Below are 27181 nucleotides of genomic sequence, written 5' to 3'. Positions count from 1 at the left end.
GAGACATACTGGCTTCTCTGAGACAGGAGGCTCCCAAGCCAGGGTAGCGCTTTGCATCCAGCCCATGTGAGTCTCTTCCCCCGCACCTGAGCTGTCACCTGGGGGACACACAGGAAGAGACCCTGGACATTTTCAAGGATGGCTCCTGCCAAGGACAGAAGCGAGACACTGCCTTGCTGGCAAGTTGGGTTTCCTGCCTTTTATCCTTTGCAGTAAATCTGATGCCAGGTGGCATTTGGGGGTCTTGAGAGTCTGGATGTTTAGGTGGATCTAAAGAGCCTCTCTTGGTGGGTATTTCAAATATGTAGTCAGAATAAAATTACATATATCATGCTGGAAGGCGTTTAATGAAAAAACTAGCGGTCTCTGTGTTCTCCTCCTCTGTGTTCCCCCAGCCCCTCTCCCCAGAGGCAGCAACTCCCAATTTATGCAGACGTTGGTTCTGCTATTTACTTCCATGTTTCTGAATAAAATATTTATGTTGCTCTTTCCTGGTTACCGGTTATTGACATCTGTTGACTTGCCATTTATGGAGGATGGGGTTTTTCCTTTTATGCCACTTTCACTTTCCCCATTCCCATCCTCTCAGTATTGTTACATGAAAAGTCCAAGTGAAATCAATAGCCAGTGTCACATTATATGGTGATGTAAGAACTGCTCACTGCATAACCAAGTAGGTACTCTGATTACATGTCCTTTCCCACACATTTTCCTTTGTTGTGCTTGGAGCTAATTGCTTTGACTTCTAAAAAATTTGTTTTGTTTTCTCTATACATATCTTTAATTCCCCTCCCCCCATTCTCTATCAGGTCTGTCAAAATGTTTCCCAAATGTTCAAAAATATTGAACTATTATTATTTTTTTTTCTCATGGAGATTGACTTCCCAGACCTCTCCATCCTGCTGCTCTAATCTGAACTTGTTTTTGCTTTTCTGGACTGTCACCATATTTTGGGACTTTCCTTGGGTTTTGTCCATTGTTTTATTGAATTTTCTGGATTTTGCTGGAGCACATCCAAAAATAGCTTTATATGGAAGGGTCCATGGGAAGTAAAGACTTTGCATGGCTGAGAGGTTTTTTGAATTTTCACACTTGCTTTTTTTGTTTGGTTGGGCATATTGTTCCACATTGAAAAATTAGTTTTTCCTTGATATAGAAGGTATGACTCTTTTATCTAGTACAATTTAATGTTACCATTCAAAAGACATTGTTATAGAGCATTTGTTAATCATATTCCCAGTTTTAGTATGCTAGTGATCATATAAATGCTACCACTCGGCAATGCTCAGATTAAACTCTGTTGTCGGGAGATAATTCTCCATGGTTCTCTTGCATTTTTGTACATCTTGAGAATAAAGGCCTTTGTTCTGGACTCTTCTTTCAGCAATGTGTTGAAAGAAGCCTTGGAAGATAGGCATAGTGTCTCTCTCCAAAGCAGTGGGCAGACAAGCTTACTGCCTATGTAAAAGGTTCGAGTTCCCTGGGCTTATGTTTCTTCTGTGTGGGCCCCTGAGAATTTTGGCTTAGGAATCAGTGCATAAAAGGATGATGCTCTGGCTAATGCTGTTGCTGTAATGAGCTGTCCTTTGTCTCCGACCCGGGAGTCTCGTGTCCTCTGTGACATCCGTGAAGCTATGGCAGGCTCACTATGAGCTTTTAAGTAGGGTGAAATCATAGGCCCTTCATGGTTCTTCACATCTATTTTATCTTTGAAAAGTTCCTCAACTAACAACCCATAGTGTTTTCTTCTTCCCACCATTTACCAGATTGTATACAGCATTAGTTGTTTATATTTTTTAATATGTTTTCTCATTCTGGAGGCCTTTTATGATGAAAGCACGTTGTATACAGCAAAGTGCAACGAATGCCGGGTTTTATGCAACTTTATAAAATGCAGATGATACAGTTTGTAATTAACTGAGTAGGTAATATGTTTAATATTAAATTTTACTGCAAGGCACAAGGTATGTGTGGACAAATATATATTCTCAAAATATTTTAGAGCTGTGTAACATTACCCTAAAACAATTACTAAGGTATGTTTTATATGTTGTCATGTATTTATTGTTTATTTCTCTTTTCAATAACAACATTTATTGTCAGTTACCATGTGTCAGGTATTATGTTATGATTGTGATGTGGATTATCTTACTTATTCCTCTCAGTAGTCCTACAAAGAAGATGCTTTTATTGTTCCCAGTTTACAGAAGAAGGGATAGAGATACAAAAGGGGTATATAACTTTCCTAAGGATATAAAATTGGCAGATGGCACACTTAGTGTTCACATCTCGGTTTGTTTAATTTTCTAATCTGAACTCTTAACCACTACACTCTGCTGTAAAATGAAGAGAAGGACAAAAAGTACATTGACTCCCCTGAAAAAATTTTTTAATACTATGTAGCTTAAATTGATACTCTTAGACCTTCCATCTTGATTTGACATATTATAATAACTGAGCTTCATCTACTATGGTTATGATGGAATTCAGTGTATAACTCCTACTAAAAGTGACTGTGTTCAGCTGCAGCTTTAAAAAGTACAAAACAACAAAATAAAGCAATATAGGAGCTGATCTGTACACATCCAGACACTGTGGTTCCCACAGCAATTGCAGCTCAGCCTCAGGGCGGTGAATTTTGCAAAATAACTGAACACCATATGCAGCTACATGAAACAATATTCTGCATGCTCTTGGGGACCTGATAATGGCCACTGTGGGAACAATGAATGTGTCCATTATCAGTTACTGTTTCATCACTGTAGTTTAGGGTGTTTCATTTATGTGGCCATTTCACAGTGCCACATAGGTGTTTCTGTTGGTTATACATCATGGTGGTGTTTCAGCAGTGTTTACATTATTAATGAATCCTGAAACAAAATGTCTTTAACCCATAAGACTGTTCGTATGTTTTCCATCTGATTTATATAAGTACAATCCCACTTCTCTCCTCCCTACCCCCACTCCCAATGGAAAAGCATAATTTGGGGAGTTCTTGTTTACATTAAGTGTGGTTCTTAGGCAGGTTCAAGATGCTGGTTAACCTTTGAAATGTGTTATGTGCTGGTGCTTAAAAGAGATAGGTGACTAAGAACTACATATTAGAGCCTCTCAGAACACAGGGTCATCAATCTTCAAGTAGCTTGACTTCATGCAGTGCCTTGCCATTGAGAATGCATGGAGCCTATCCAAATTCAGAGAAAAACTTGGTGCATTCAGCTTCTTATTTTGGTAGATTCTCAGAGGAAATGTCCGTTGGGCATTACCCACTGCCCTGCCTTGCCTTCCTATTGCTTCAGTAATTTGAAATATTGTTTGATGCTGTGTCTTGAACCTATAACCTTTGCTTATCATTTTGTTGATTGAAGTCTCTGTTGATGGTGTATATATTTCTACTATGATTCTGTTAAATACATGGTTAAAAATATACAGTTTTTCTCTAATGGTGTACTCTCATTAGGTGGTTTAGTTAAGTTCACATATAAACTCACTGTTTTCAAATTTATACAGTAGAAAGGGTAAACCTAACAAATTTTATGTGTACATAAATTATGCACATTGTGGATCCAAGGTGAAACCCTCATGAGCCTCTTAGCCACTGTGTTTGGAGATTTGGAGTCTTTTCTGAATATTCTAATTTGGTTAATAGGACCATTGATATCATCAGGCATGTTTATCCTTATTCAAATGATCCTGCAAAGCCAACGTCACTGTTAGTGAACTGCTTAGTGAAAAGACAATGGCCAAGATTAGAAAGTAAGGCATATTCTTGGGTGACATTTCATTTACTTTTATGAACCATCACATTTATTCCACATGCACCTTTTGAAGCACCAGCATGTTTATCCAATTTCTACAGCATGTTGGAATATAATTTTTACAAACTATTGCCTTTTAAAAGGAAGAGTACAATGGTGGTTATTGGGGTTGGTTATCTTACTCTTTGTGCCTTTCCCGGCACTGGGTCCTTTGTAACAGAAGTAAACACAAGTGGTTCTTCATGGCTAAGATCTTAATGCCTTTACCTCTAAATGATCAGTCGATTGGCTTAGGATAACTTTATGTGAGATTTCACAGGATGAAGTATCTAAGTCTAGGATTGTGCTTACTTGATGTTCATTCTGACAAGGTGTGTTAATAGGAACTGGGGAACTGACAATAGGACTGCAGATTTTGCTAGTTGTTAAGGTTTATAATGATCTCAACTGTTTGGATTAGTATAAATGTTAACCATGCATCCCCAGTGTAATGTACATTTATTTATTAGTTTATTATAACATTGTAGTAATATATAATTACTTCCTAAAACATACACCGAAAAGTGAAATAAAAATGATAAGAGGGTTAATATAAGTTCTAATGTTTTCTTTCCTTATTGCGGTGGCATCTTGTTCACCCCCGAGGATATACTAACTCAGGAGACTGTTGCTTTAAAATGCAGCTCTTCACATGTACAAACCCACAATAGTACAAACTATTAATACTAATTAATAGTATTAATCTTATCATTAAAGGTCATCCTTGCTAAGGAGAGATATTGTTAACATTATCATAATGCCTCTTAGACTCCAGTTTTATTCAGTTTCCTTTCATTCACTGTGTAAGAATAAACCTGACTCAGAGTGTGCTTCTCTTTGTGTTGCGCCCTCTGTAGGATGAGGATGGCACGGAGGAAGACAGCAGCCGTGTTGAGCCTGTGGGGCACGCCGACACTGGTGTGGAGAACGTACCCAACTTTTCTCTGGAGTAAGTTACTGACAGTTTCAACTAACTCTGTAATATCCATGTAGCTTCACTGATAGCAGCAAGTATTCCGAAAGCATATGGCATGCATTACGTTTGTGCTTAGTTAAAACATGCCTTGCATTGGTTTGTTTTCCAAAGAGCATCTTTCATCAATTGAGTTAATGATCTAATGTAAGAACTATAGCATGGAAATTCACATGTACCTGCTCTGAGTTTCATGCCTTGGCAAATACTATTAAATTATAATATAAAATAGTATTTGATTGAAAAAAGTCTGTTATGTTCACAGCACTGTAACTGTTTTCAGATTGCTTTTGTATGTCAGTCAGTATTTTGGTCATTTGTTTGTTCTTCAACTTTGCTAAATTAGAAAAGAAATTGACATAATTTACTTGAAAAGCTAGTTGAATCATGTAAGCATTACTCATTTTAGTGTATATTTTTTCGATTTGAAGAAATAGAATCTCTCAAGATATTTGATAAAAATTTACAGGTTAGGGATCTTGAATGATTTAAAGTGTAAAAGGTCAAAGAAAAACTTCCATATATTGTCACAACTTTACAACTATCTTAAATAATGGCAGGTTTGAATGGAAGATGTTTTCAAGACTTCTTCTAAGTTACCTTAGAGCAGGGAGGGCAGTCATTCTAAATTTTTTCTTTGATTTTGGGTAAAAGTTGGGGTCCAGATATTAATAATTAAACTCTTAATTTTGTCTTTTCTTGGTCTTCCACGGAAGGGCTATAAGAACTTTCTCAGTGAGATTAAACAGGCTTCGAATCAGATTATGTTTGGATATTCAGCAACCAGCATTTTCTAAGTATTTACACACTTAAGAAACACTTGCACTGTCATAGTTCTTTTGAGAAAGAATATAAAATAAAATAAATGTATTAAAATTACCATACTAGTTGGCAAACCATCTTAGTTGACAAACCAGTCATTAAATACATGTTCAAATGGTATTAACAGTATCTCAAATAGGATTTTAGGAAACTCTATGAAAATAGAAAAAAATTAAATATCCATTTAAATAGTATTACTTTAGTAAATATGTTGGCAATATGACAAAATTTCAATTTTGTCCTCATTAGTGTATGTGATTGAATCTATACACATAGAAATACAGTTGTAGCATTGGCATTTTCCATTGCATAAAAACTATATTGTGATCTTGGTCAAGTCCATTGGTAATCACTTACGGTTGTCCAGATTGCTTAAAACTAGATATTGAAATAGTATTTGGAATAGTATTTCCAAATATTGATTGTTAGATCAGGACTGCTTAGGTTTCTGTGGAGTACTCACACCCACAGAAATACCTACAAAGTGGAATCTCATTGAAATGGCGTAGAACATTTACATTTTCCAGATTATACCAATTGCATTAAACTCGGGCTCTTGATATTAATATCAAAGTACTGTAGTTATGTGGTAGAAGTAACTTCATGTTACTTCATATAAATAGCTTAAAGACTTTAGAGTTCAATTACAAACACCCTTGGGACAATCATTTGATTTTTTTGCGGGTATCCCGTGGGGTTGCATTGCCTGCATATGCAGTGAGCTTACAGCAAGTAGGATGGCGACCTTCCGTGGAGCTCTGAGTTGGGAAGTAAGGGTGGCTGTATCCCATCTGGATTGCCACCTCCCGGGGCAAAGCTTTGACCTTATTGGACTTTTGCGGGAGGGGATCAATGATGTGACATGTGTAAGAGCACTTTGTAAATTATAAAGTGCTGTGCAGCTGAAGCATCTTTATCCCATTAATCTTCGTAGTCCTTGAATAGATATTAGGATGGGAAACTTCCAGTGGAATCCTAGAGATTTGATCACGAAATGTATACTTGGACCACACAGAAGAGTGTGGTCCAAGAGCACAGGTGCTGTGTCATGTTTAATGTAGTTATCTCTGATGATTGCTCCCCCCTCCCCACCCCATGCCATCAGACTAGTGTGCAGGTATGTAGAGTTGAATGTGCCCTCATCACCATGCTTCTGTTCCAGAACGTGTATGTATATGCGTGTGTGCCTGGTGGGATTTTTCGTTTTGTCCTCCTCTGTTGTTTATTGTGTGTCTGTGTCGTTGCGGTTTTGTGTTTGGTTTGGTTTCAGTTTCGGTTTGTGATGGTCCATGTTCATGCTCCCTCATTCATCATATTGTCTCACAGTGATATGGTAAAGCTCGTACAAGTCCCCAACGATGGAGGGCCTCTGGGAATCCATGTAGTGCCTTTCAGTGCTCGAGGCGGCAGGTAACGTATCTTGCAGGTTTTTAATTGAATCATAATGTGGAGTGTTTTATCTTCATTTATGCTCAGATATAGAGTGGTGTTGACTTAGCATATGCTTAATAGAAGGCTTTTCATTTGGGGGCCACTGCATTATAATCACAGAAAGCACTTAGGCTGATGAAGAAATCGGGCATTTAAATTATCCTAATAATTTTATCGTTCATCACATCCATGCAAATTGATGATAGCCTTTAGAGCCAGAACTCCAGCTGAATGTGCAAAGGTAAGGGAGAGCTTAAAGCAATTTTCTGGAAAAAATGTATCCAATAAAAATTATCTAGATAACATAGAAAATGATTCATTTAAAATTTGCTTTTATGTTTATTTAGTTCTTAAATTTTATATGATTTTTATGATTATGTTTGAAACTTTTTTAAGTTAGACAAACTATAGATTTATTTTCTACTGTGTGACTTGTGTCTCCTTCTCTTCAATCTGCCCACTCAAATATCAAAATTTTGTACTATTTGTTAGTGTGACTTCATTACTTCATAGAACATATATCCTTTAAAACGTCAAATGTTACATGAGTTTCTTTTATCCTGCTGCTTTCTTTTTGTGAAAGAATTAGTGTATGTTTGCTTTTATATGTATTCAAACACTATGAACTGAATTTGCAACTAATCAAATGTTTGATGAGCCTCCATCATCCACAAGTGAAATGCTGCATCCTTCCCCATGGAGGGGGGGGCAGGCATTAGCCTTTGAAGTTTACTTCCATCCTCTCTTATTTACCCATCTAATTATTACCCAATGAAACATATTTATGAACTATTTGGCTTCTCAGTTTGAACTTCTTTCCTTTATTGTTACCATTTTATCATTTTTTAACTTCTTTTACACTGGGAGAAGAAAAGGGGGAGCTGGGAAGTCACCTTAGGCCGGTGGTCAAGAACAGGAACATAGTTTCAACCCTTGTCAAGGAATTCCAAGCGTCCAGTATATTGTGAGAGATGGAGGAAACATCAGTTACAAGCATGTGATTGAGTTATCTACTTAATTGTTCAAAATAAGTATTTGAACAATTGCACTGCCTTCCTGGTATATGTTCCTGACAGTATCGAGTCCAGATTTCATGTCTTCCATAAAGCACGCGCTCTATGGAAGGTCTGGAAGCTGACGCTGTGACTTACGTAGAACTCTGCTGGAGTCCGAGGCTTGAATGTGAGCGTTACATCTAACAAGATGTGAGATTCACCTTGCATTGGGCAGGGGGTGTGTTACGTTCACAGAGCTATGACTGCTTTAACTTCTTTATGTTTACAGCTCTGGAGAAACACTGAAATGTCTTCAAAGGACTTTCAGTTAAATAAGCTTTGTTTCTTTCAAAATGGCCCTTGCCTTTATCTCCTTTAAAAATGATAATTTTAAGTGATCTCAGAAGTTAAACCCTTTTTCCGTTTATGTCATGAGTAGAAAAGTATGAGAAGAGGGTAAAATGCATGGATGATAGCCTCCCAGTGTGCCTTTAACTGCTTGTGGAATATCACTCATCACAAATGAGATTTAATTGTGTATGTACCAGCTTTAAACCAGCATTTCAATTACAAACGTGTTATTTTCTGTCATTTATTACACATTTCCTACCTCAGTGTGAAAGGATATGAGGATGAAATAGGTTAAAAAGCCTAAAGCAAAAGAAGTATAAGATAGAAAAAGAAATCTACTGCAGATTAATTCAGTGGAAGGCATTTCACAAAATCGACCACAGTTGCTGGTTACCATGGCGTTTCGTTTCGATATACAGAACACATTCAAGGAGACAAGGATCCCTTTACAGAACTAGAAGGTGTTTTATAGCTGAGTCAGTTTTAGTCCCTGTTGATGTGGCAGCTTAATGAAGAATATCCTGTACAGCTTCCCTATACAAGGGACAAAGAGATTAAGAAAATGAGATTCTTTATAAATCCTTTTTCGGCATTACTAGCTTTCATATTAGGAAACAGAACAGAATTCTTTCCCCCCAACACCTGTGATGCATCTTTGAGCTTCCTCATCACCTTGACAGTCATGGTTCTTCAGAGTGAGGCTGACAAGGCGAAGAAGAGCAGGAGGACTGCTGAAGAATCATAGACGCCAGTCTTCAGGAGCCAGAGGCACCTATCTCACTTGTTCTCAGAAATGCTGACACGTGGTTTCTTCTCAGTCAGTCAGAAACCTCCCCAAGCATTTACCGTGTGATGGTTCCTGTGTTAGGCGCTGGGAAACAAGGATGAACAGGACACAGTCTCTCTCCAAGGGTTTGCAGTCAAGGTGGAGTGATAGCCAAGAACTCACACTATTATAAATATGCGATAAATGCCGACATCCCTGTATCATAGGTGTTCTGTGAGCTGATGGAGGAGGGATTGTCTGAATTAGGTAACTGAAGTTGGCTTGTTGTAGAAGATGATTTTAATTGTGATGACAGCTTATAAAGGGAGCTACATCAGCTCAGTGGTGGCTGCAAGGGCAAATTAAGCAAGGCAGTATAGCAGAAAGGAAGAAATTAATCAGGACTCGTGAAGAAATTGCACATATTATCCAGTGGGAATACAAGAATACATATTCATGGGATGTAAGTTGAAATTTCCAAGAATAACTTTCTTTGTACAAAATTCCAGTCATACTTGGGCCCTCTCAGTTTGGGAGATGTAACTAATTGAATAACACTTACTGAATACTTATTTTCTAAAAGTGACACATGCATGTCAGTATTGCTTTCTGATTTCAATTTCTAAGTCAGAAAGTCTCAAGGAACAGTGCAGAATGGGAATTAAACATCGTAAAGAGAAGAAACTCAATGCTGAACATCTCGAGTATCAAATATAATTCAGGAAAATTGGAAGAGTGTGAAGTCAACGTTAGAGAAATTTTTCAAGCTACTTAGGTATTATTACGGCCTGAGGTATAATGAAGTTTTTTGTATAAAAATCCTGCTGGACCAATTTAAAAAGGCTATTTTCTAGAGTAGGTTGAATGTTGTTCCCCGATTGGGGACATTAGTGACCGTTGGCTTGTGTCTGCCGTTCCCCCAGCCACGGTCTTGGATGGTAGAAACGGAGACAGAATAAATGCATGGGAGAGACTGTGCTGTCTCCCCCCTCCCCCCTTTTTATTTAAGATTTTTTTTTTGATATGGACCATTTTTAAAGTCTCCATTAAATATGTTACAATATTGCTTCTGGCTTTTTTTTTTCTTTTTTTCTTTTTTAGTTTTTGGCTGAGAGGCTTGTGGGATCTTAGCTCCCCGACCAGGGATTGAACCCACACCCACTGCATTGGAAGGCGAAGTCTTAACCACTGGACGGCTAGGGAAGTCCCTGCGCTGTCTCCCCTTGATGCTCTGTTTTTCTCTAGTCATCATCTTGTATTTTATTCAAAAATATAAAGTTAACTGATCCCCACCCCGAACTCTTTATTCACAGTTTTGTTACCTTGAAATTGATTTTCACTTCACACATGTAATTTCATTTCCTCCTGATTTAAATGTCAAACATAACCTCCTTATTTAAATCACAAGTGCTACTGTTTTCAGGAAAGCTATGCCAAGTAATTGTCATTTCCTTTGGCAGAAAAACCATGTTTCATGTTATTTTTTTTATATTTCTAGGACCTAGCCCAACGGTATTGCTCAGTGAAGCTTACTGTGATGACCCCTATTAGCCCTGCCTTGCTGTATTAGAAACAAAACAATAAGAATGTATCCTGCCTTGATGTTAATGAGTTTTCCTGAGCCTTTCTAATTACTTAGGAATACGATTATGTTACAGTGTTAAGTATTTAGAAAGCAGAATATAAAAGTATATTCTGAAATAGGGGCTGGGCTTGTGAAATAAGGTTTTGTATTTAGTTTTAAGGGCCTTAAGGTCTAATTGAGAAATATGTATATAAAAAGATCTATACTATGTGTCTAAAGAACTCAGTGCACATGTGCCATAGGGTTTAGAGGAAATAGGGCTATTGACTATTGGATGTTATGAAGCAGTAGAACTTGATCTGTTCTTTAAAGGAAATATAGGACTTATGCTAGTGATGTTCTGGAAAGATAGTCTTTCTAGGAAGAGAACATGTGAAGGGAAGATGCTCCATACAAATTTGTGTGATTTGCTGAGAAATAATGAGTCAATGATTTGAAACTGAGTGTATTGGAAGATAACACTGGAGAGATGGTTAGAAAGCACTTTATGAATGGCCTCTGAGACTTCATTCAGTAAATAATAGAGAAATTGTTGAAGGTTCTCGAGAAATATCATTGTATTATTTTAAAAAATAACTATTATTCCTCTACTTGGACTCCCAGTCTAACTTATAGTGAATATTCTTAATCTTTTCCCCTCTGGAAACACGAATGGCTAAAGCATATTATTCTTAATAAAGTGCAGCCTGCTTCTCCGTGCCTTTTCTGTAATGGGCCTTTTCCCATTTATATACATTCTTTATTCTTAGCCCCGTGGCCCTTGGAATTTTCTTTCACTGTGCTTTTTCTTATGCAAATAGTAATTGTATGTTTGTTTATTTTATTAAGCAAGTGTTTTGTTGTTGTTGTCTGTTTGTTTTTAAAGATCTGGTATCTCCTAGGCACCACTCTTGGTTCTAGGCAAACTCTCTGTAAAGGGTCAGATAGTTAATATTTTGGGCACTGTGGGCCACCGAGTTTCTGCTGCAAGTATTCAATTCTGTCATTGTAGCGTGAAAGCAGCCATAGACATGGATAACCCAACAAGCCTGGCTGTATTCCAAAAAAGCTTCATTTGCAAAAACACGTGGCAGGTCACATTTTGGCTCATGGCCTGTAATTTGCCAGCCCTGCTCTAGAGAAGCAGACAAATAAAAAATGCCTGCCATCATGGAGTTTACATTCTATTATTTTTCATATCTAAAATTCCTTCTTCTCTGTTTCCTATTCATATTGTTTTGGGGGCTAGAGTCCAGAATTTTATTTACACCTACTTGGTTGATGAGAAAGCCTCTTTATTGTAACCATATATTCTTTCCCATCATTCCACCCTACTTATTCTAACAAATTCCCAGGAGGAGGGGAAATAGAAAAAAATCAACCGCATTTAACATCCTCCAATGAGTAATAGGCACTCACAGATTTCTTCTTCCCAATATCTGATTGTCAACCATGAGACCTAAGGAAAAATCTAAAGTCTTTAATTAGGAAAACAGTCCTTGGTAAGAAGGAGTATGTGTGGGGGGGTCTGCATGTTTTAAGCTTTCTGCTGCTGCTTCATGCTGCCAAATGCCTTGCTTATTAATTGCTCTTAACTTTCTTTTTACAGATGTGCCATCATTTGATTTGTCTGATTAATTTTGATTTGTATCCCAAATGATTTTTTTCAGCCATTTATCTTCAGTTTGATAGAGTATCAGGTGAAGGGTCAATACCAAACCTTTCGATTGCCATATTGTTTCTTTTCATGACTTTTTTCCTGGACTTATTTTCTTACTTGTATTACTATCCATAAATTCTGCCACGTAAAGCTAAAAAAAGTCACATCCCTAAAAGAATATTTTAAATGTTTAGGTTTTGGAGTTGAAATAAAAGTGACCCTGTTGGAAAATATATATTCCTGTGATCAGATTAATATAGAAAAGGAGTGAAATATAAATGTTTGTTTTCTGTATTGTAGATGCACATATTGAATAATTTTCCTCTCAAATAAAAACTGAAGTGTTTATAAAGTTTTTAACTATTCTGTATACAAGAGTAGTTAGCAAACATCTTTGGAAAGTCTTAAGAAAAAGCATACTCCTCTACTTAATTATTCAGTGAAAATCTGTGAACTTGGCTACTCTGATAAATATTTACCTGGGTTATAAATAATGTTAGTTATAACTCTTAGCTCATCTAACCTTTATTTTATTATCTTTTGCTCTATAACATCAAAAACAGACAGTTCATCTTTTTCCAGAATTTCCAGTTAGCTGTGCTGTCTTCCCTCTTTGTGGCAGTCAGTGACAGCCTGGACCACATGCTGAGTCTTCGTGTTATTGGCAGAGGGGTTGTTAGGAATCACCCATGTTTTGAGGCCAGAGATGCCTGGGACAGAATCTGGCTCTGTCTTTTTAGGAAGTGTGGTCTGGGCAAGTTAGCTTCACTTAGCCTCAGTCTTCACATCTGAGGGCTGGGACACTCCTCTGACTTTGTCTGGTTAAAATATGAAAATACATATACTTATAAAATACATGTAAAATACCTTTAGTGAGGTACTCGGCAGTGGCAGCTAAGAAGAATGATATTTCACCTTCCACGTATGTTCCTGTGATGTGCTGTTAAAATTTCCTCCAAATGCTGGGAGTTCTGGCTGTCTAGGCAAGTGCTGATGAGTCTTTGTAACAGTGGAAAACGATCTCTTCTATCATGAATGTGAGATGAGAATTTACTCTTATATCATAAATTTGAGAATCCCAGTACACACTTATTTAGTTAGTTGGGTGTATTTAATAAAGAATTACAGCCAATTTAGATTTCATGGAAACAACTCAGGTGTTAAGAGATTTATCCAAGGCTTGTATACTGTATTTCAGTTCACTGTAGAAATTTAAAGTTGACTGTTCATTTTTAAAAGAATAAAAATGCACTTGAACTCTGTGTACTTGATTTTAATTTAAGTATTTTCCAAGAAACACAATTTAACTTTACTGAATCTGTAGCCTTTCATCTGTAAGTCTTAGGATGTGCATTCTCAGTTGCAGACTTGCTTTGTTCTAATAAAGGGACACGCTAAATGCATTTGTTTTAGAGAGGAAAGTCGTATTTTACATTTAGATAAATCTTGCTTCTTTAAATGTAGTGGTACGATGCCTATCATTTCTGCCCTAATCTAAAGGAATTCTCTACTTTTACTTTACCATTTTTGGGTCTACTTTATCTCATCCACTAAAGATTAAAAAAAAAAATCAAGATGTTATATTAAGTTGGCATTCTGGCTGTGGTTCTGAGGGGTAGAATATAGGTCATTGCCAGCCCGCTGTTTAGTACTCAGTGAGGTGAGAGGGTCTTGCTGATGCGAGCCCATTCTGCTCATGCCTTCTCTGCCTTCACTGTATTTGTGGTGTTTATTCTATGTCAGATTTTATTAAGATGAATTATGATCATTTCCATACAGCTGGGTGGCAGTTGTGGGAGTTTACATTATCAAAGCAAAACTCAGACTTGCTCAGCCAATTTAGATGTCAATAAAACATTTGTTACTTATTTTCAGTTTTATCATTGGCTGTAATTTATACTTAGAATTGAAAATGTTAACATGTGTGACTGAGTTTGTTTTAATTAAGTGTATAATTAGGCTAATGAACCTTGTAAAAATGTAGTGGTGCAATCCTTAATATAATCTAAGCAGTTAAATTTCTAATTATGCATCCAAAATCATGTACAGAGATGCCGCCTTTCAATGGCTTGCTCTCTGGGGCTATATTCTTCTTCTTTGCCCTCTTTGGGGGTTAAGAAACATTGTACAAAAGCCATGATGAAAGACTGCCAAGAAACGTGTGTATTTACCTATTTTTTCTTTTAGGAAAGTTATTCAGAAGTGGGATTTGTTCATAGTGGGCATAGTATCTTTTTCCCTAAATTTTTGCAAAGGTAGAGGGACCAGGGAAGAGGAGTAGCTTTGGGGATGTTTCCGATTTACCAGAAGAAATCCACTCGTTCAGAAAGCATCTTGCCAAGTCGGGTTCACATGAGATTCATGCAGGAGGTGAAGAGGTCTGTCCCCTGTACCCCTGAGCCCTGTAGCCGTGGCTTCACAGAGCCGCCCTCCCTGCGATGTTAATAATACACCTGCTCGTCCTCCTGTGCCAGCCAGCACAGCCAGGCTGGTGTTTCTGCCCCTGGACTGTTCTCCACAAGCAGAGCGTCCACCCCTCCCCCAACTCCTTTGCTCCTGCTCCCCTCTCTTCTATTTTTTTGCAAAGTGGCTGCTTCTTCTGATGGAAAGTGGTTGCCCTAGTAAGGAATTCTGGTACTAACTGCCAAGAAGAAAATCCATTGTCCACTCCAGTAGAGCGACATGCCAAAATGCTCTGACCTTTATAACCTTCAATTATTTTCTCTAATAAGAGTGTTATGGGAACCACAACACCACTGGTACTCAATTCTTTATTCCTTTAGAAGGAATTCTAGTTGCTGGTTGAATTTGCAAAATAGATCCCTAAAATGTGTTTCTAATTGTGCTCTCCGAGTCGCCTTTCCCAGGGCGGTGGCGGGTGTGGAGACGTAACTGCTGGCACACACACGTTTTTCAGGAAGATGAAAGTCTCTGTTACTACTTCCCGTTGATTTCCCTTCAGAGGACCCTCTTCATTCGCAGTCTGGCTGTTATGTTATCAGTTCAGTTTTCCTGTAAAGTTTTTTTGATAGTTCATCCCCATTCCTTTTGTAATCACTTTCACCTAGTGAAGCAAATGAGATAATTTTGCAGATTGTACCATTTCCCTTTTAAATTAATCCATTCTTTTGGAGAGGGTGATTCTAATAGTGTGGTCAAGTACTTAGAAATCAGCAGGCTACTAAGTTCTCCTTAATTCAGTCTGTTCCGTTGACTCCCTGATCACTTGCTGTGTCAGTCAGGGTGAAATTCTTCCCCTTCTCCTCCTCTACCTGTCCCCCCCAGCCCACCCCCATCAGCTCCTGAGCCTCTAGTGCTGAGAAAGAGGATTCTGAGGTTTTTTCAACTACTTTTACAACATTGGATTCTAAAACCTCATTTAATAAACGTCTGCAATATTTCATGTAAATGCGATAGCGTATTTGTTTTGTAACATTTTTGTAACAATTTTGTAACAATTTGTAACATTTTTACTGTATGTTAGGATTACTCATGCATTTGGCCATATATGAGGGCTTGTATAGAAAGACAAGTCATTCAGTGAATGAAGCATGTCAGGCCTTTTTACTGTGGATTATTATTGTAGAATGATTCCCATGGGGAAAAAAAGTAGATTTAAGAAAAGGAAAATGATTACCTAGATGAATATAAATCTATAGACCTATTCATCTGAAAAATATTAATGCCACTTGTAGAATTAAATTACAGATTTCCAAGTTATATTATTTAAATTGTCATAGATACTGAAAGGTTCTATTGGAGATAAATTTATAAATTTGAACAAATGACTGGTACTAGTTACCTGCTAAGTAATTTCCATTAAACATAGTCTCTCTCTCTCTATTTCTCTAAAAATATTCTGTGGACTATTTTGGGATACACAAAACATTTCAGAATACATAAAGGCATAATAATTTTCAGTCACTTTAGATCACAGAAATGTTGTAACCATATTGAGAAATCACTCACGATCTCACCAATTAAAAACTAATTAATTAACTGGAGTGACTCTTGGTAGGGCATATTTTTACTCAGGGGCTGAATACATGAACTTGAAAGAAGCCCTGTTGGTCTGCAGAGGCAGCTTTTAGCAACAGGTGTGGTACCAAGCTGTGGCTCTGTTAAGACTGCCCATGGGTGGCCAAGTCATCCTTGCCTTCCCCTGTGCTCTCACATGGCTGCTTGGATGGCGAAGTGGCCCAATGTCTTCTTCTGGTTCCACTATTACCAACAACTGTGATTTAATTTGATTTCTCTAATTATTTTGTCCCATTCAACAGAGTCATAGGTATATCTTAATGATGGGATGCTTTTGATAGAACACTTTGTTCAGTCGCCCATAGAGACAAGTGAACAGTAGGGAAGCTTGGGGAGATAGATTGTGGGCTTGGTGACATTTTAGCGGTCACTGAATTATTGGTGTGGCACATAAGAGATCACTTCCTGCCAAGTAGGAGCTCAGACAGTTAAGTTGCTCATGCGGCTGTGTCAGTGTACTTTTTCTTATCTTTGAGCTGAGAGAATTTTTATATTTATTTATCAATGGTTCCAATATATGGTGGCAAGTAACTAAAAATGACCTACGTCATATTTTTTTTCATTAGTCACCAAGCTTCTTAGACTCTACACTAGTAGGTGCTAATCCCCAAATAGTAACATGACAAAAGGCAATTTAAATGTTAGCTCCTCTTACTCTTATAGGTAGGTATGCTTAACCATAGTAAAACACCATGCCTCTTTATTATATTTAATAATAAAGATTAGAATGAAGTTAAGCAGTGACTCAGTAAATGTTTATGAAAGAAAGAAGGTTAAACTGCAAAATAACAAGCAAAAAAAAAAGGACCTTTGCTTTAATTCAGTTCATTTCAGCTCAGTCCTATATTTGGTATAAGTGACACCGTCATGAAAAAAAGGATCCAAATCTGGATTTTACTTCACTTATTCTATTTTGCAAAAAGCTTATTAGAAATAGGAGACTTGTTTGCTTCAGCTAAACTCAAGCACCCATTCATTCAGTTGTCATTTGTCAAGACCTTACTGCGAGCTGAGTGCTGGAGCATGTATTGCTGAGTCCCACCTTCCAGGAGCTGGCAGTGCAACAGTAGAGATAAGGTGTGTGTACAAGTAACAGTAGCAGGGGAGCGAGTTCAACAACAACAATTACTGCAAAGGTTTAAAAGAAGGACGCTATCTATTGGAATATCTTTCTGCTAGAAAGCATATGCAGGGTACTGCAAATTGGAAAATACAGATAGGCGACTGGAAATGATGGTGTCTTCAACTTTAATTTATTCAGGATTCTAAATGCTGGTTTCTTTTTTTTTAAAATTTTTTGGCCGCATTGTGCACGGTGTGGGATCTTAGTCCCCTGACCAGGGGTTGAACCCGAACCTTCTGCACTGGAAGCACAGAGTCTTAACCACTGGACCACCAGGGAAGTCCCTTAAATGCTAGTTTCTGTATGGGCACTTTTTTTTTTGTCTCTAAATATTAGGATTATGAAAGAAAATGCAAGCTTGGGACAAGCCAAAAATAAGTTCATAAAAATTTTGACATGATCATAATACAGATTATATGCTAACTGTCAATTAAGTCAGAGCATCAGAACTAGGTGGAGATTCCTATTTCGTGTCAAGCTGTGTTCATATATAGTGTTTGTTATTTGTCCCAGGGTAGAAAGAATGTCCATCCTGTCCATCAAGGAGTTAGTGCTCTAGACCAAGTACATTTGTAATAATTTTTTTTTTTCTCCATCTTGGTCTCTAAAAGTTCATTTGGGCTTTTCTTTTGACTTGAAATTTAAGTACACATGGAGGGGTGAATGGTGACTGGCATTATTGGAACCTGTCGCTGGCTTTCTATTTTCTTCTGATGGGAATAATGGCAACAACTTACTTACTTTGGGGAGACCTAAGAAGTTTTGAAATTCAGAACATGAGGCATTACCAAATTCAGATGCCAAGAATGGAAACTCTTCTAGTTTTGGAATCTTCCCAATTTTCCGTCTCATGTACAGGTTAGCCTCTCCTTGTCACCTTTCCTTTCATGGAAAGGTGGGGCTGCCATTAGCACTGTACCAGCTAGCTTAAAACCGAAAACTGCCAGAGCTGCGCGCAGCCCATGCTCATCCATGCTGCCCACTGCCACGGCCAGGAGCCATCAGGCCAGCTCTGCCGGGAGCATTTTTACGCATAGAGAGAAGTGTACGATTTATTTCAGAAGCATAACACTGACACACCAGAAATGATTGCTCATATTTATTGAAAGGATCCCTTTCTACACACCATTTATACTGTTGTGATTTCTGTGTTGGTGTTATTTTTAAATGTCTGAATAGCAATTTAATGCACCCCTTTATTAGGCAGTCTTTGTAAGTATAATCCCGCCATGAAAGCAGTAGGGCATTGTGCACGGTGGAAATATTACATGTGTAATGATTTGCATTCTTAATGTTCCAGAACCCTGGGGTTATTAGTAAAACGATTGGAGAAAGGTGGTAAAGCTGAACAAGAAAACCTTTTTCATGAGAATGATTGCATTGTCAGGATTAATGATGGCGACCTTCGAAATAGAAGATTTGAACAGTAAGTGTGTGCTGCTTCATTGCTGCTCTTTTCCTGCATCAGGCGTGACAGAGTGCGGGCGATTGGGGTACCTCAGACCATATGTCTGTGGTCTCTGCCTTCATGCTGGAGAGGAATATTTTCTGCCATTATCTAGCTTTTAAAAATTTCATCAAACTCCAGGTAATCGCTGTCATTAGACTATGTTTCTAAATGCCCTCTGACTGACGCAGCACTTCTTAAAATATCATGGGCCCAATTTAGGCTTTACGGCTTGGCCACTTCCTCGCCTTTTGGAAAATTCATCAGGTTGCTAGTTTTTATTATACTTTTAACTCACACGTCCAACTTTGTAACATATAATGTGACAAATAGGAAGACAAAGCTCCTTGGATCTGCAGTGTCCACTCAGATTTTCCTTATCCTGACTCAAGCCCTTACTCCATTAAAAAGATAAAACTTGTCCAGTTCCTATAAAACAAGGCAAAAATGAGCAGAAATCATAAGGACTTGGTTAAAGACCTGACTAGGGATCCAGATAAGATGGAGTAGCTTCTTGGGCTGGTCTTGGAATAGCACTGTGACCAACAGCTCTTAACATTTTGAGTTATTGAAGCTGCATTGGCATTCCTGAGATTTTTGCGTGCACAAACTTGGATGAATTTTTCTGATAAATAATGGATAGTCACTTTCTAAAGTTTTCTAAGTATACTTATAAATATATTTCTTTAAAAACTCGACTGGTCCCCTTGTAAGGAAATACTTTATGATTTTTAAAAGTCGTATTGGATAATGTTGTAGAGAGAAGGTTATATTTAATTTCTCTTAATATTGAAATGATAATACCTGTTGTGCTTAAAACTACAGTATGATTGAATGATTTACAGTGGAGGGCATACCAAAATACTGGTATTTTGCCTGTAGTTGTACATAACTTTGTCATTTTTATCTAGAGAATGAGAAATTTATATTTGGAGACACAGCCCTGCTGCTCTCAGAGCTTGCAAACCCGATTGATAAATGGGTTATGAGAATTTTGTTTTCAGTTTCAACAAAGTCTGTCCGTCCTTGGTGCTTAATGAGTATACTTAATTAAGCTCGTAACATCTTCGAGTCTGCCAGTCTTCACTTGCTAACTTTCCATTCCTTCTCAAACCCAGAGCACAACATATGTTTCGCCAAGCCATGCGGACATCCATCATTTGGTTCCATGTGGTTCCCGCAGCAAATAAAGAGCAGTACGAACAACTGTCCCAAAGCGAGAGGAACAATTACTATTTGAGCCGCTTCAGCCCCGACAGCCAGCATGTGGATCACAGGAGTGTGAACAGTGCAGGGCCGCAGGCTCTGCCGAGGGTGCCCCGGCCGAACCCCCTGCCCGAGCACGCGGACCCTCACCCCCGACTCCTACCTCAGAGTGCACAGCCCTCGGGAAAGCCGCCCACTGCTCCGGGCCCAGCCATACACCACGTGTTCAGTCCCAGCAGTGGTTACAACACCAAAAAAGTAGGCAAGAAGCTTAACATCCAGCTTAAGAAAGGTATGACCTGCCTTCCGGTTTTTCACGGAACTTATTTTCAAAATCAACCAGCTAACCCAAAGCATCCTAAGTCTTATCTCATTATTAAGAACTGATACATCTTTTTTAAAAAGCATTTACAGCTGTATATATTTTTAATGCTTTTCAGATTCACTTTGCTGTATAAAAATTAACACATAGAAGATCAGAGGATAGGCCTTAAACGTTCCGTTTCTATGAAAAAAGTAACAGCTACGACTGCCGTAAAATTTTTGACAACGAAGGAAGTGGGTTTCAGGATGTTACCATCAAACCCTAAGCAACAGGGAGGCTCTGACTGTTTTGAGTGCCCCACTTGATGTCCACATACAGCCCCCCTAGAGGACGTTAGAAGTCCTTCCTCCAATTCAGCCCGTCCTTTGGTGACGGGAAGGGATTGACTCCTTGGAAGCTGTTAGTGGTTCCCGGTGAAATGCTGAGAAGCAAGGCCACTGGCCCCTTGTCTCCTGCTCTTCCAGAATATCGCATTCTTCCCTTCCTCAAGGTGACAAGGGGAATCGGAATGGGCCTTGCTAATACTTTATTACCTATGCCTTACATCAGTGTGTTTGTTTAAGGATCCCCCGCCCTTAGACGGTGCATCCTTGTGTACAGGAGGCGTTCATTTCTGTGCTGGCCTCCCTGATGACTCAGATCAGGCTCCTAGGCTTGACTTTTCTCATTCCCAGTCACCGTCCCCTCCAGGCACTGAGATATACTTTTGCTATTAATCATCCCTTTTAGCTGAGCATTTTTATTTATTTTTAAATCATGTCCTTCAAATTGGTGTCATTATAAAGAATATTTCTCCTTTTATGAGCTCAACCAACTCCTACAGTTAGTTGGAAATGAACCCAAGAGAGGCTGAGCGACTTCCTCAAGTCATGTGGCCACCAGCAGCAGATTCTTACTGGAACCTTTTCCATGTCCTGACATTGAGACTGTTCTTCTTTCCATTCGGGGTAGAGTTTACAACTCTGTAAACTCGGAGATTCCTATTTCCTTTCTAAGTCATACTCTTTCGTTGAACTTTATGTGAACCACAAATGCCTTCTTTCTGGTTACTGGCTTTTTAAGCTCCAAATACTTGGTTGATCTGATCAGGAATTGACAACCTCACTCCACTTTTGAAACCTCTTACAGATACAGAATCACATCAGCTTAAACCCCTTTTAACCCTGTTGATGCATAAGTGAGAGGAATATCAGATTCTCTTTCTTCCTTTGTCTACACTCAAATGAAAGGACGTGGCTTTTAAGCAAAAGCATATCAAGAAACACAAAGAGGGCTTCCCTGGTGGCTCAGTGGTTGAGAGCCCGCCTGTCAATGCAGGGGACACGGGTTTGTGCCCTGGTCCGGGAAGATCCCACATGCTGCGGAGCAGCTAGGCCCGTGAGCCATGGCCACTGAGCCTGCGTGTCCGGAGCCTGTGCTCCGCAACGGGAGAGGCCATAACGGTGAGAGGCCTGCGTACCGCAAATAAAGAAAGAAAGAAAGAAAGAAAGAAAAAACACAGAGAGTTGTATAAAACATAAAATTCTGCTTGGGATCTTTCAAAAAAAAAAGGAAGACTATTTTCCATTCTCATAAAGATTTTAGTTCATAAATATCTTTGCCTTTTTACTCTGATATAGGCATATTCATTGTTTAATTAAAGTTTTCCATACAATCATTATATGTTAACACCTTATGATATAATATGAACTTTTTAAATGAAGTGAAATTTTATTTGCCATTAAAAGAATCACTCTTTTGAATACAGAAATCAATAGTTTTATTTTGGTAGCATTTAAAAATATATGATTATATGTTACAGAAGTTAATTTAGAAAGATTATGCTCAATCAACATAAAAATAGAAATAATAGTTTTCTTTTAAACATTTTCCAGACCTTGAGTTATATAACTGATACAGAGCATCATAGATCTGGCCTGATTTTAACTTACTAACTATGAGAATGTATGGCAAAAGGTGAAAACTGCCTGTGCATTCTGCCAGTACTTACAAATATAAAAAAATAATGTTCACTATAAATAAAAGTGACAAAGAATGCTCATTGTCTGTGATTAGTACTAAATACAGATGTTTTAACGATCGTATGATGTTGAACAAGTTTTCATTGTAGTTAACAGGCAATGTTTTTACCAGTTATAATTGTTACATTTAACATTTTTTAATGAAGTACATCAAAAATGTAGGGTTTGTCAGTGTTAAACTTTAAATTCAGTTCAAAGTGAACTGACGATTTGAATGACAGAAGCTCTTCATAAACTGAGGTCAAAGCTAAGTACTAAGAAAGCCTTTGTTATAATGATTCTTTGGCATAATTTTGGAACTATGTCATATAATATGTCAAAATAGAAGAGCCCCTATGTACCTACTTCCGTAATTATGATTTCTTAATATTTATTGTCATTTTGGCATTCTCAAATTCCCTGCTCTTTTGTAGAAATTAGCTTTTTAATAAAGTCAGAGGAGAAGGTCAGTGATCTATTTCAGTCAGTGCAAAATGTTTTGTTGGCTTTGCTAAATGAAAATTGATATCTATTTATCTTTCTTTGAAAGGTCATTGCCTGAACTTTTGGCGTACAGATTTAGGGGTTATTGCTGATATTTTAATAGTGTTTTGTTTCATATAACAATCAGTCCTTGTAGTTCATAGAAATTAATATTGCAAAAGGAGAATAATTTAGAATTCTTCCTTAATAAATGTTATTGCAAGTCATTAGAGTTTTATGAAAGCACAGAAACATATGGAAATGTCCCAGCAGAGTAATTAGGAAAATTTCATATAGACAATATGCCATTCAGGCCTTCACAGAAGACTTAAGAAATTAACAGCCCAGGCACATTAAAGTGATTTCAGACTTGAAGTAAATGAATGTTTTGTTTGAATTTGAGAATATTTACAGTAGGTTTTTGTTACATGTACTGTGTTTTCATCATTTCTACTTTGTTTCTTCTTTAACCCACATTTTTATTCATGTTTATTTGCCCATATTTGTTTACTTAGAGATTCATACCCTGACTTACAGTTTTTTAGCGAGTGCTGCATCAAATTAATTAATTCTTCTGTAGATTTTTCACCTTTACATATCTCTTTATTCTTCCTTTATTGAGCAAGTATTTGTCCTCAGATCATTTTAATTGGAATGGAACCTAATATAGTTTTTAAAAGCTCTGGTAGAAATGAATCATTATTGGAAGCGTTATAAAAATTCTGTTGATTCATTAGAAATTTATCATCATCTTCACATTTTTTCTTGGCTTGTTCTGGCTCCCTGCATGTTGGTTTCAGTGACTTAGCCCTTTTCACTGTATTGCGCTTATAAGGGTCCCTGTCGAGAAAGCTGCCAAAGAGCCTGGAATTGAAATTATACACTAGCACAGTAAAGTACAAATGCCTCATTGGTTTCAGTACCTTTAAACATCATATGGTGATCCTCAGATTTGGTAGCTATGATCTCAGATGGGTAATTTGCCTTATTTTTTTTTTGAGAAATATAAACGGTAGGATTTAGGTGAACTAGAAGAGAACTAGGCAAAGATAATATGGTTCATCCTGTCAGTTTGGGGAGGTTCTTTTATCTGTATCTAGAAACATTTCTCATTTCACTATTTCTTTTCCATCTCCCTGGACTTGTTCTCTTCCTTTTCTTTACTGCTTACCCTTCAAATCTGGATACCATTATTGCACAGTAATACTTGATACTTGAGATACTATGGGTTTTAACAGAAGGTTTTTTTGTGTTTTTTTTTTTTGCATAGAGAAATTGTTTATTTTCATAATCAAATATTTAGACAAATTAAAAAACTTTCAGCAGGCATATTTGTATATTATTTTCATCTGACTAGGTTCCCGTTTTTTCTTAGACTAATGAATTTTGATATATATACCATTTAAACCTTCCATAATTTAGTCTATGTTGAAAAATCGTACAACTTTTAAAGTATTAAATGTGTAGGTCAGTGTGAAAGTTACAAAATATCAAGTTGAGGTAGAGAATAATAACAAATCCTTCATGTATGATATACTTGTGAAATTCAAGATATCTCATTTTGTTTACCTCTCTTTTTTTTCTGTTATATATTCAGGTACAGAAGGTTTGGGATTCAGCATCACTTCCCGGGATGTGACAATAGGTGGCTCAGCTCCAATTTATGTGAAAAACATCCTCCCACGAGGGGCTGCCATCCAAGATGGCCGACTGAAGGCGGGAGATAGACTCATAGAGGTGAGTGGCTTCAGATGTTCCATAATTCTTGAAAAGTTCCATTTTCAAGAGTCAGAGTCTTTTTAACATTTTCATAAAATATGAAATTAAATTATATATTTTAGCAGAAGTACGCATCCTAAAACATAGTATTTCTGCTTCACTTTTACATTTCTCCGTGTTATTTGATGAGAAATGTCTTTTCATTTAGTTTACTCATAAATTTTTAGTTACTTGGACATTTGGTTTATGAGATAACATAACATTTGTCATTATGTAAGTACAGTGTCTGTTAGGTTATATTTCTGGATGACTTTAAATTTATGTCTGGCAGTATAGAAATGTTATCTCCTCTGGAATCAGAGCAGAGACAAATGAAGTAAATGAAAACAGTGTGTCTTGATGAGAAGAACAAGGAAATTTGGAAATGTCAGCGTGGAGAATGAATTGAGACATAAAAATCAAATGTCAGGAAAAAAAAGAAATAGTTTTTCAAAATTTCCTTTCTGTACCTCATGGGTTTCATTCGGTTCATTGGTCTTTGAAGCTATCTTTTTTTTTTTTTTTTTTTTTTTTTTGTGGTATGCGGGCCTCTCACTGTTGTGGCCTCTCCCGTTGCAGAGCACAGGCTCTGGACGCGCAGGCTCAGCGGCCATGGCTCACGGGCCCAGCCGCTCCGCGGCATGTGGGATCCTCCCGGACCGGGGCACGAACCCGCGTCCCCCGCATCGTCAGGCGGACTCTCAACCACTGCGCCACCAGGGAAGCCCTGAAGCTATCTTTGACATACATAAAGATACATAATTTCTTATATATGAAGTTTGTGTGAATGTTGTGGATGTAGAAATAAAGGGGAGAAAGATGGAGAAAGAGGATACTTTGTTAGTGGTTTTTCTAGTGTTTTCTTTAGAAAACATAGTCTATATTTTTAGCGGCAGGCACTGTGTTTCATAATTATTAACTAGCATTTAAGTACTAGTGTTAAATATATTGAATGGATAAACAACAAGGTCCTCCTGTACAGCACAGAGAACTATATTCAGTATCCCATGGTAAACCATAACAGAAAAGAATATTTAAACAAAGAATGTATGTGTATGTATAACTGAATTATTTGGCTGTACAGCAGAAATTTACACAACATTGTAAATCAACTATAATTAAATTAAGAAAAAGAAACAAGTACTAATGTTAAAGTAAATTTTTATGACATTATCCTTTTTTCTTAACTTGTCGTTTCATATGTAGTTTTGAACTCTCCAGCTCCAGCTCTTATTCTAAAGATTTCTTGAAAAGTAATGGAGCAAAGGAATAGCTTCCAGATTTTTTCCTGTGTCTACATTTTGGGCCTAGATTCCTTCAGTCTTCCTCTTTCCTCTTTGTCTTGTTTGCATGACACCATGTTTTAAAGGGAGAGTGATAGAGGCCCAGTAAAAGGGAAGGTTTAAGTACACATTGTGTTTAGGGTATTGTTTCCAGAAAGGGCCTCTTGTCCTCGGGCTGTAAGTGGGGTAGCTTAGTCCCCATTTGTAGTTGTAGCTTGTTTCATTTAGGAAGTGTATCAGCTTATGTTTGCCTCTAAATCATAAAAAAGTCTGTCCTCTTCCTCCCCCTCTCTCCCTGCAGGGCCCCCGCCCTTCTTCCTTGCTAAAGGTAATCGCTTTGTTTTTGTGTCTCCTTTTCATCATGTAATTACTTTACTTGTGACACATTACAGAGGCTTTTGCTTTTCTTTTTGAGGAATGGAAGGGTCTGCGATCTGTATCTCTTCAGAATTAGGCTTTATCTTCTGTAGCTCTCAGGCGTATTTTAAACCTACCTCTCTAGTATCCTTGGTTGTATTTCTACAATATCAGCAGTTCTGTGGGCAAAAAGTTTTTCTGAGTATCTGGATATTTGCAAGCCTATATTTTTTTTTTTTTTTTTTTTTTTTTGCGGTATGCGGGCCTCTCACTGTTGTGGCCCCTCCCGTTGCGGAGCACAGGCTCCGGATGCGCAGGCTCAGCGGCCATGGCTCACGGGCCCAGCCGCTCCGCGGCATATGGGATCCTCCCAGACCGGGGCACGAACCCGTATCCCCTGCATTGGCAGGCGGACTCTCAACCACTGCGCCACCAGGGAGGCCCTGCAAGCCTATATTTAAATCAAGTATCAAGTGACTAATTTTTTAAAATTATCTAGAAAAGTTCTGCTTTCTTTGAACCTATTATTACTGACCTATTTCCTACAATCCCTTGATAGTAATGCATTGAGCTATATAAGAAGGTTTTCAGTGGGGGAAAGGTTCCAGAACATTAAAGCTACAGGAAAGTTTTGATATTACAATTTAAATGATATATTTAATTGCCTTAGACAAATGCTATTTCTGTCTAAAGAGAGTAATATAGAATACTTTGAAAAAGAAATTTCCTCTCTCATTTCTGTTAAATATGTAGTGCTTGCTGATCATATTCTACTTTCTACAAAAAATGATGAGATTCCCCA

General features: G+C 37.7%; 1 protein-coding gene across 18 annotated transcripts in view; it reads left to right on the top strand.

Annotated features, from left to right (window-relative positions):
- Nucleotides 1–27181, top strand: part of PARD3 (par-3 family cell polarity regulator) — a 629043-nt gene that overhangs the window by 333881 nt on the left and 267981 nt on the right. For all 18 annotated transcript variants that reach the window (XM_081228686.1, XM_081228701.1, XM_081228699.1 and 15 more), the window contains 5 exons: nt 4655–4746; nt 6919–7002; nt 18821–18946; nt 20086–20465; nt 24579–24718. In XM_081228686.1, the coding sequence (XP_081084812.1) occupies nt 4655–4746; nt 6919–7002; nt 18821–18946; nt 20086–20465; nt 24579–24718 (822 nt within the window). The remainder of the gene's footprint in view (nt 1–4654; nt 4747–6918; nt 7003–18820; nt 18947–20085; nt 20466–24578; nt 24719–27181) is intronic.

Source organism: Mesoplodon bidens (genome assembly GCF_964165515.1).
Source record: "Mesoplodon bidens genome assembly, chromosome: 3".
In the NCBI taxonomy this organism is placed as follows: Eukaryota; Metazoa; Chordata; class Mammalia; order Artiodactyla; family Ziphiidae; genus Mesoplodon; species Mesoplodon bidens.
This window is presented reverse-complemented; position numbering and strand designations above follow the sequence as displayed.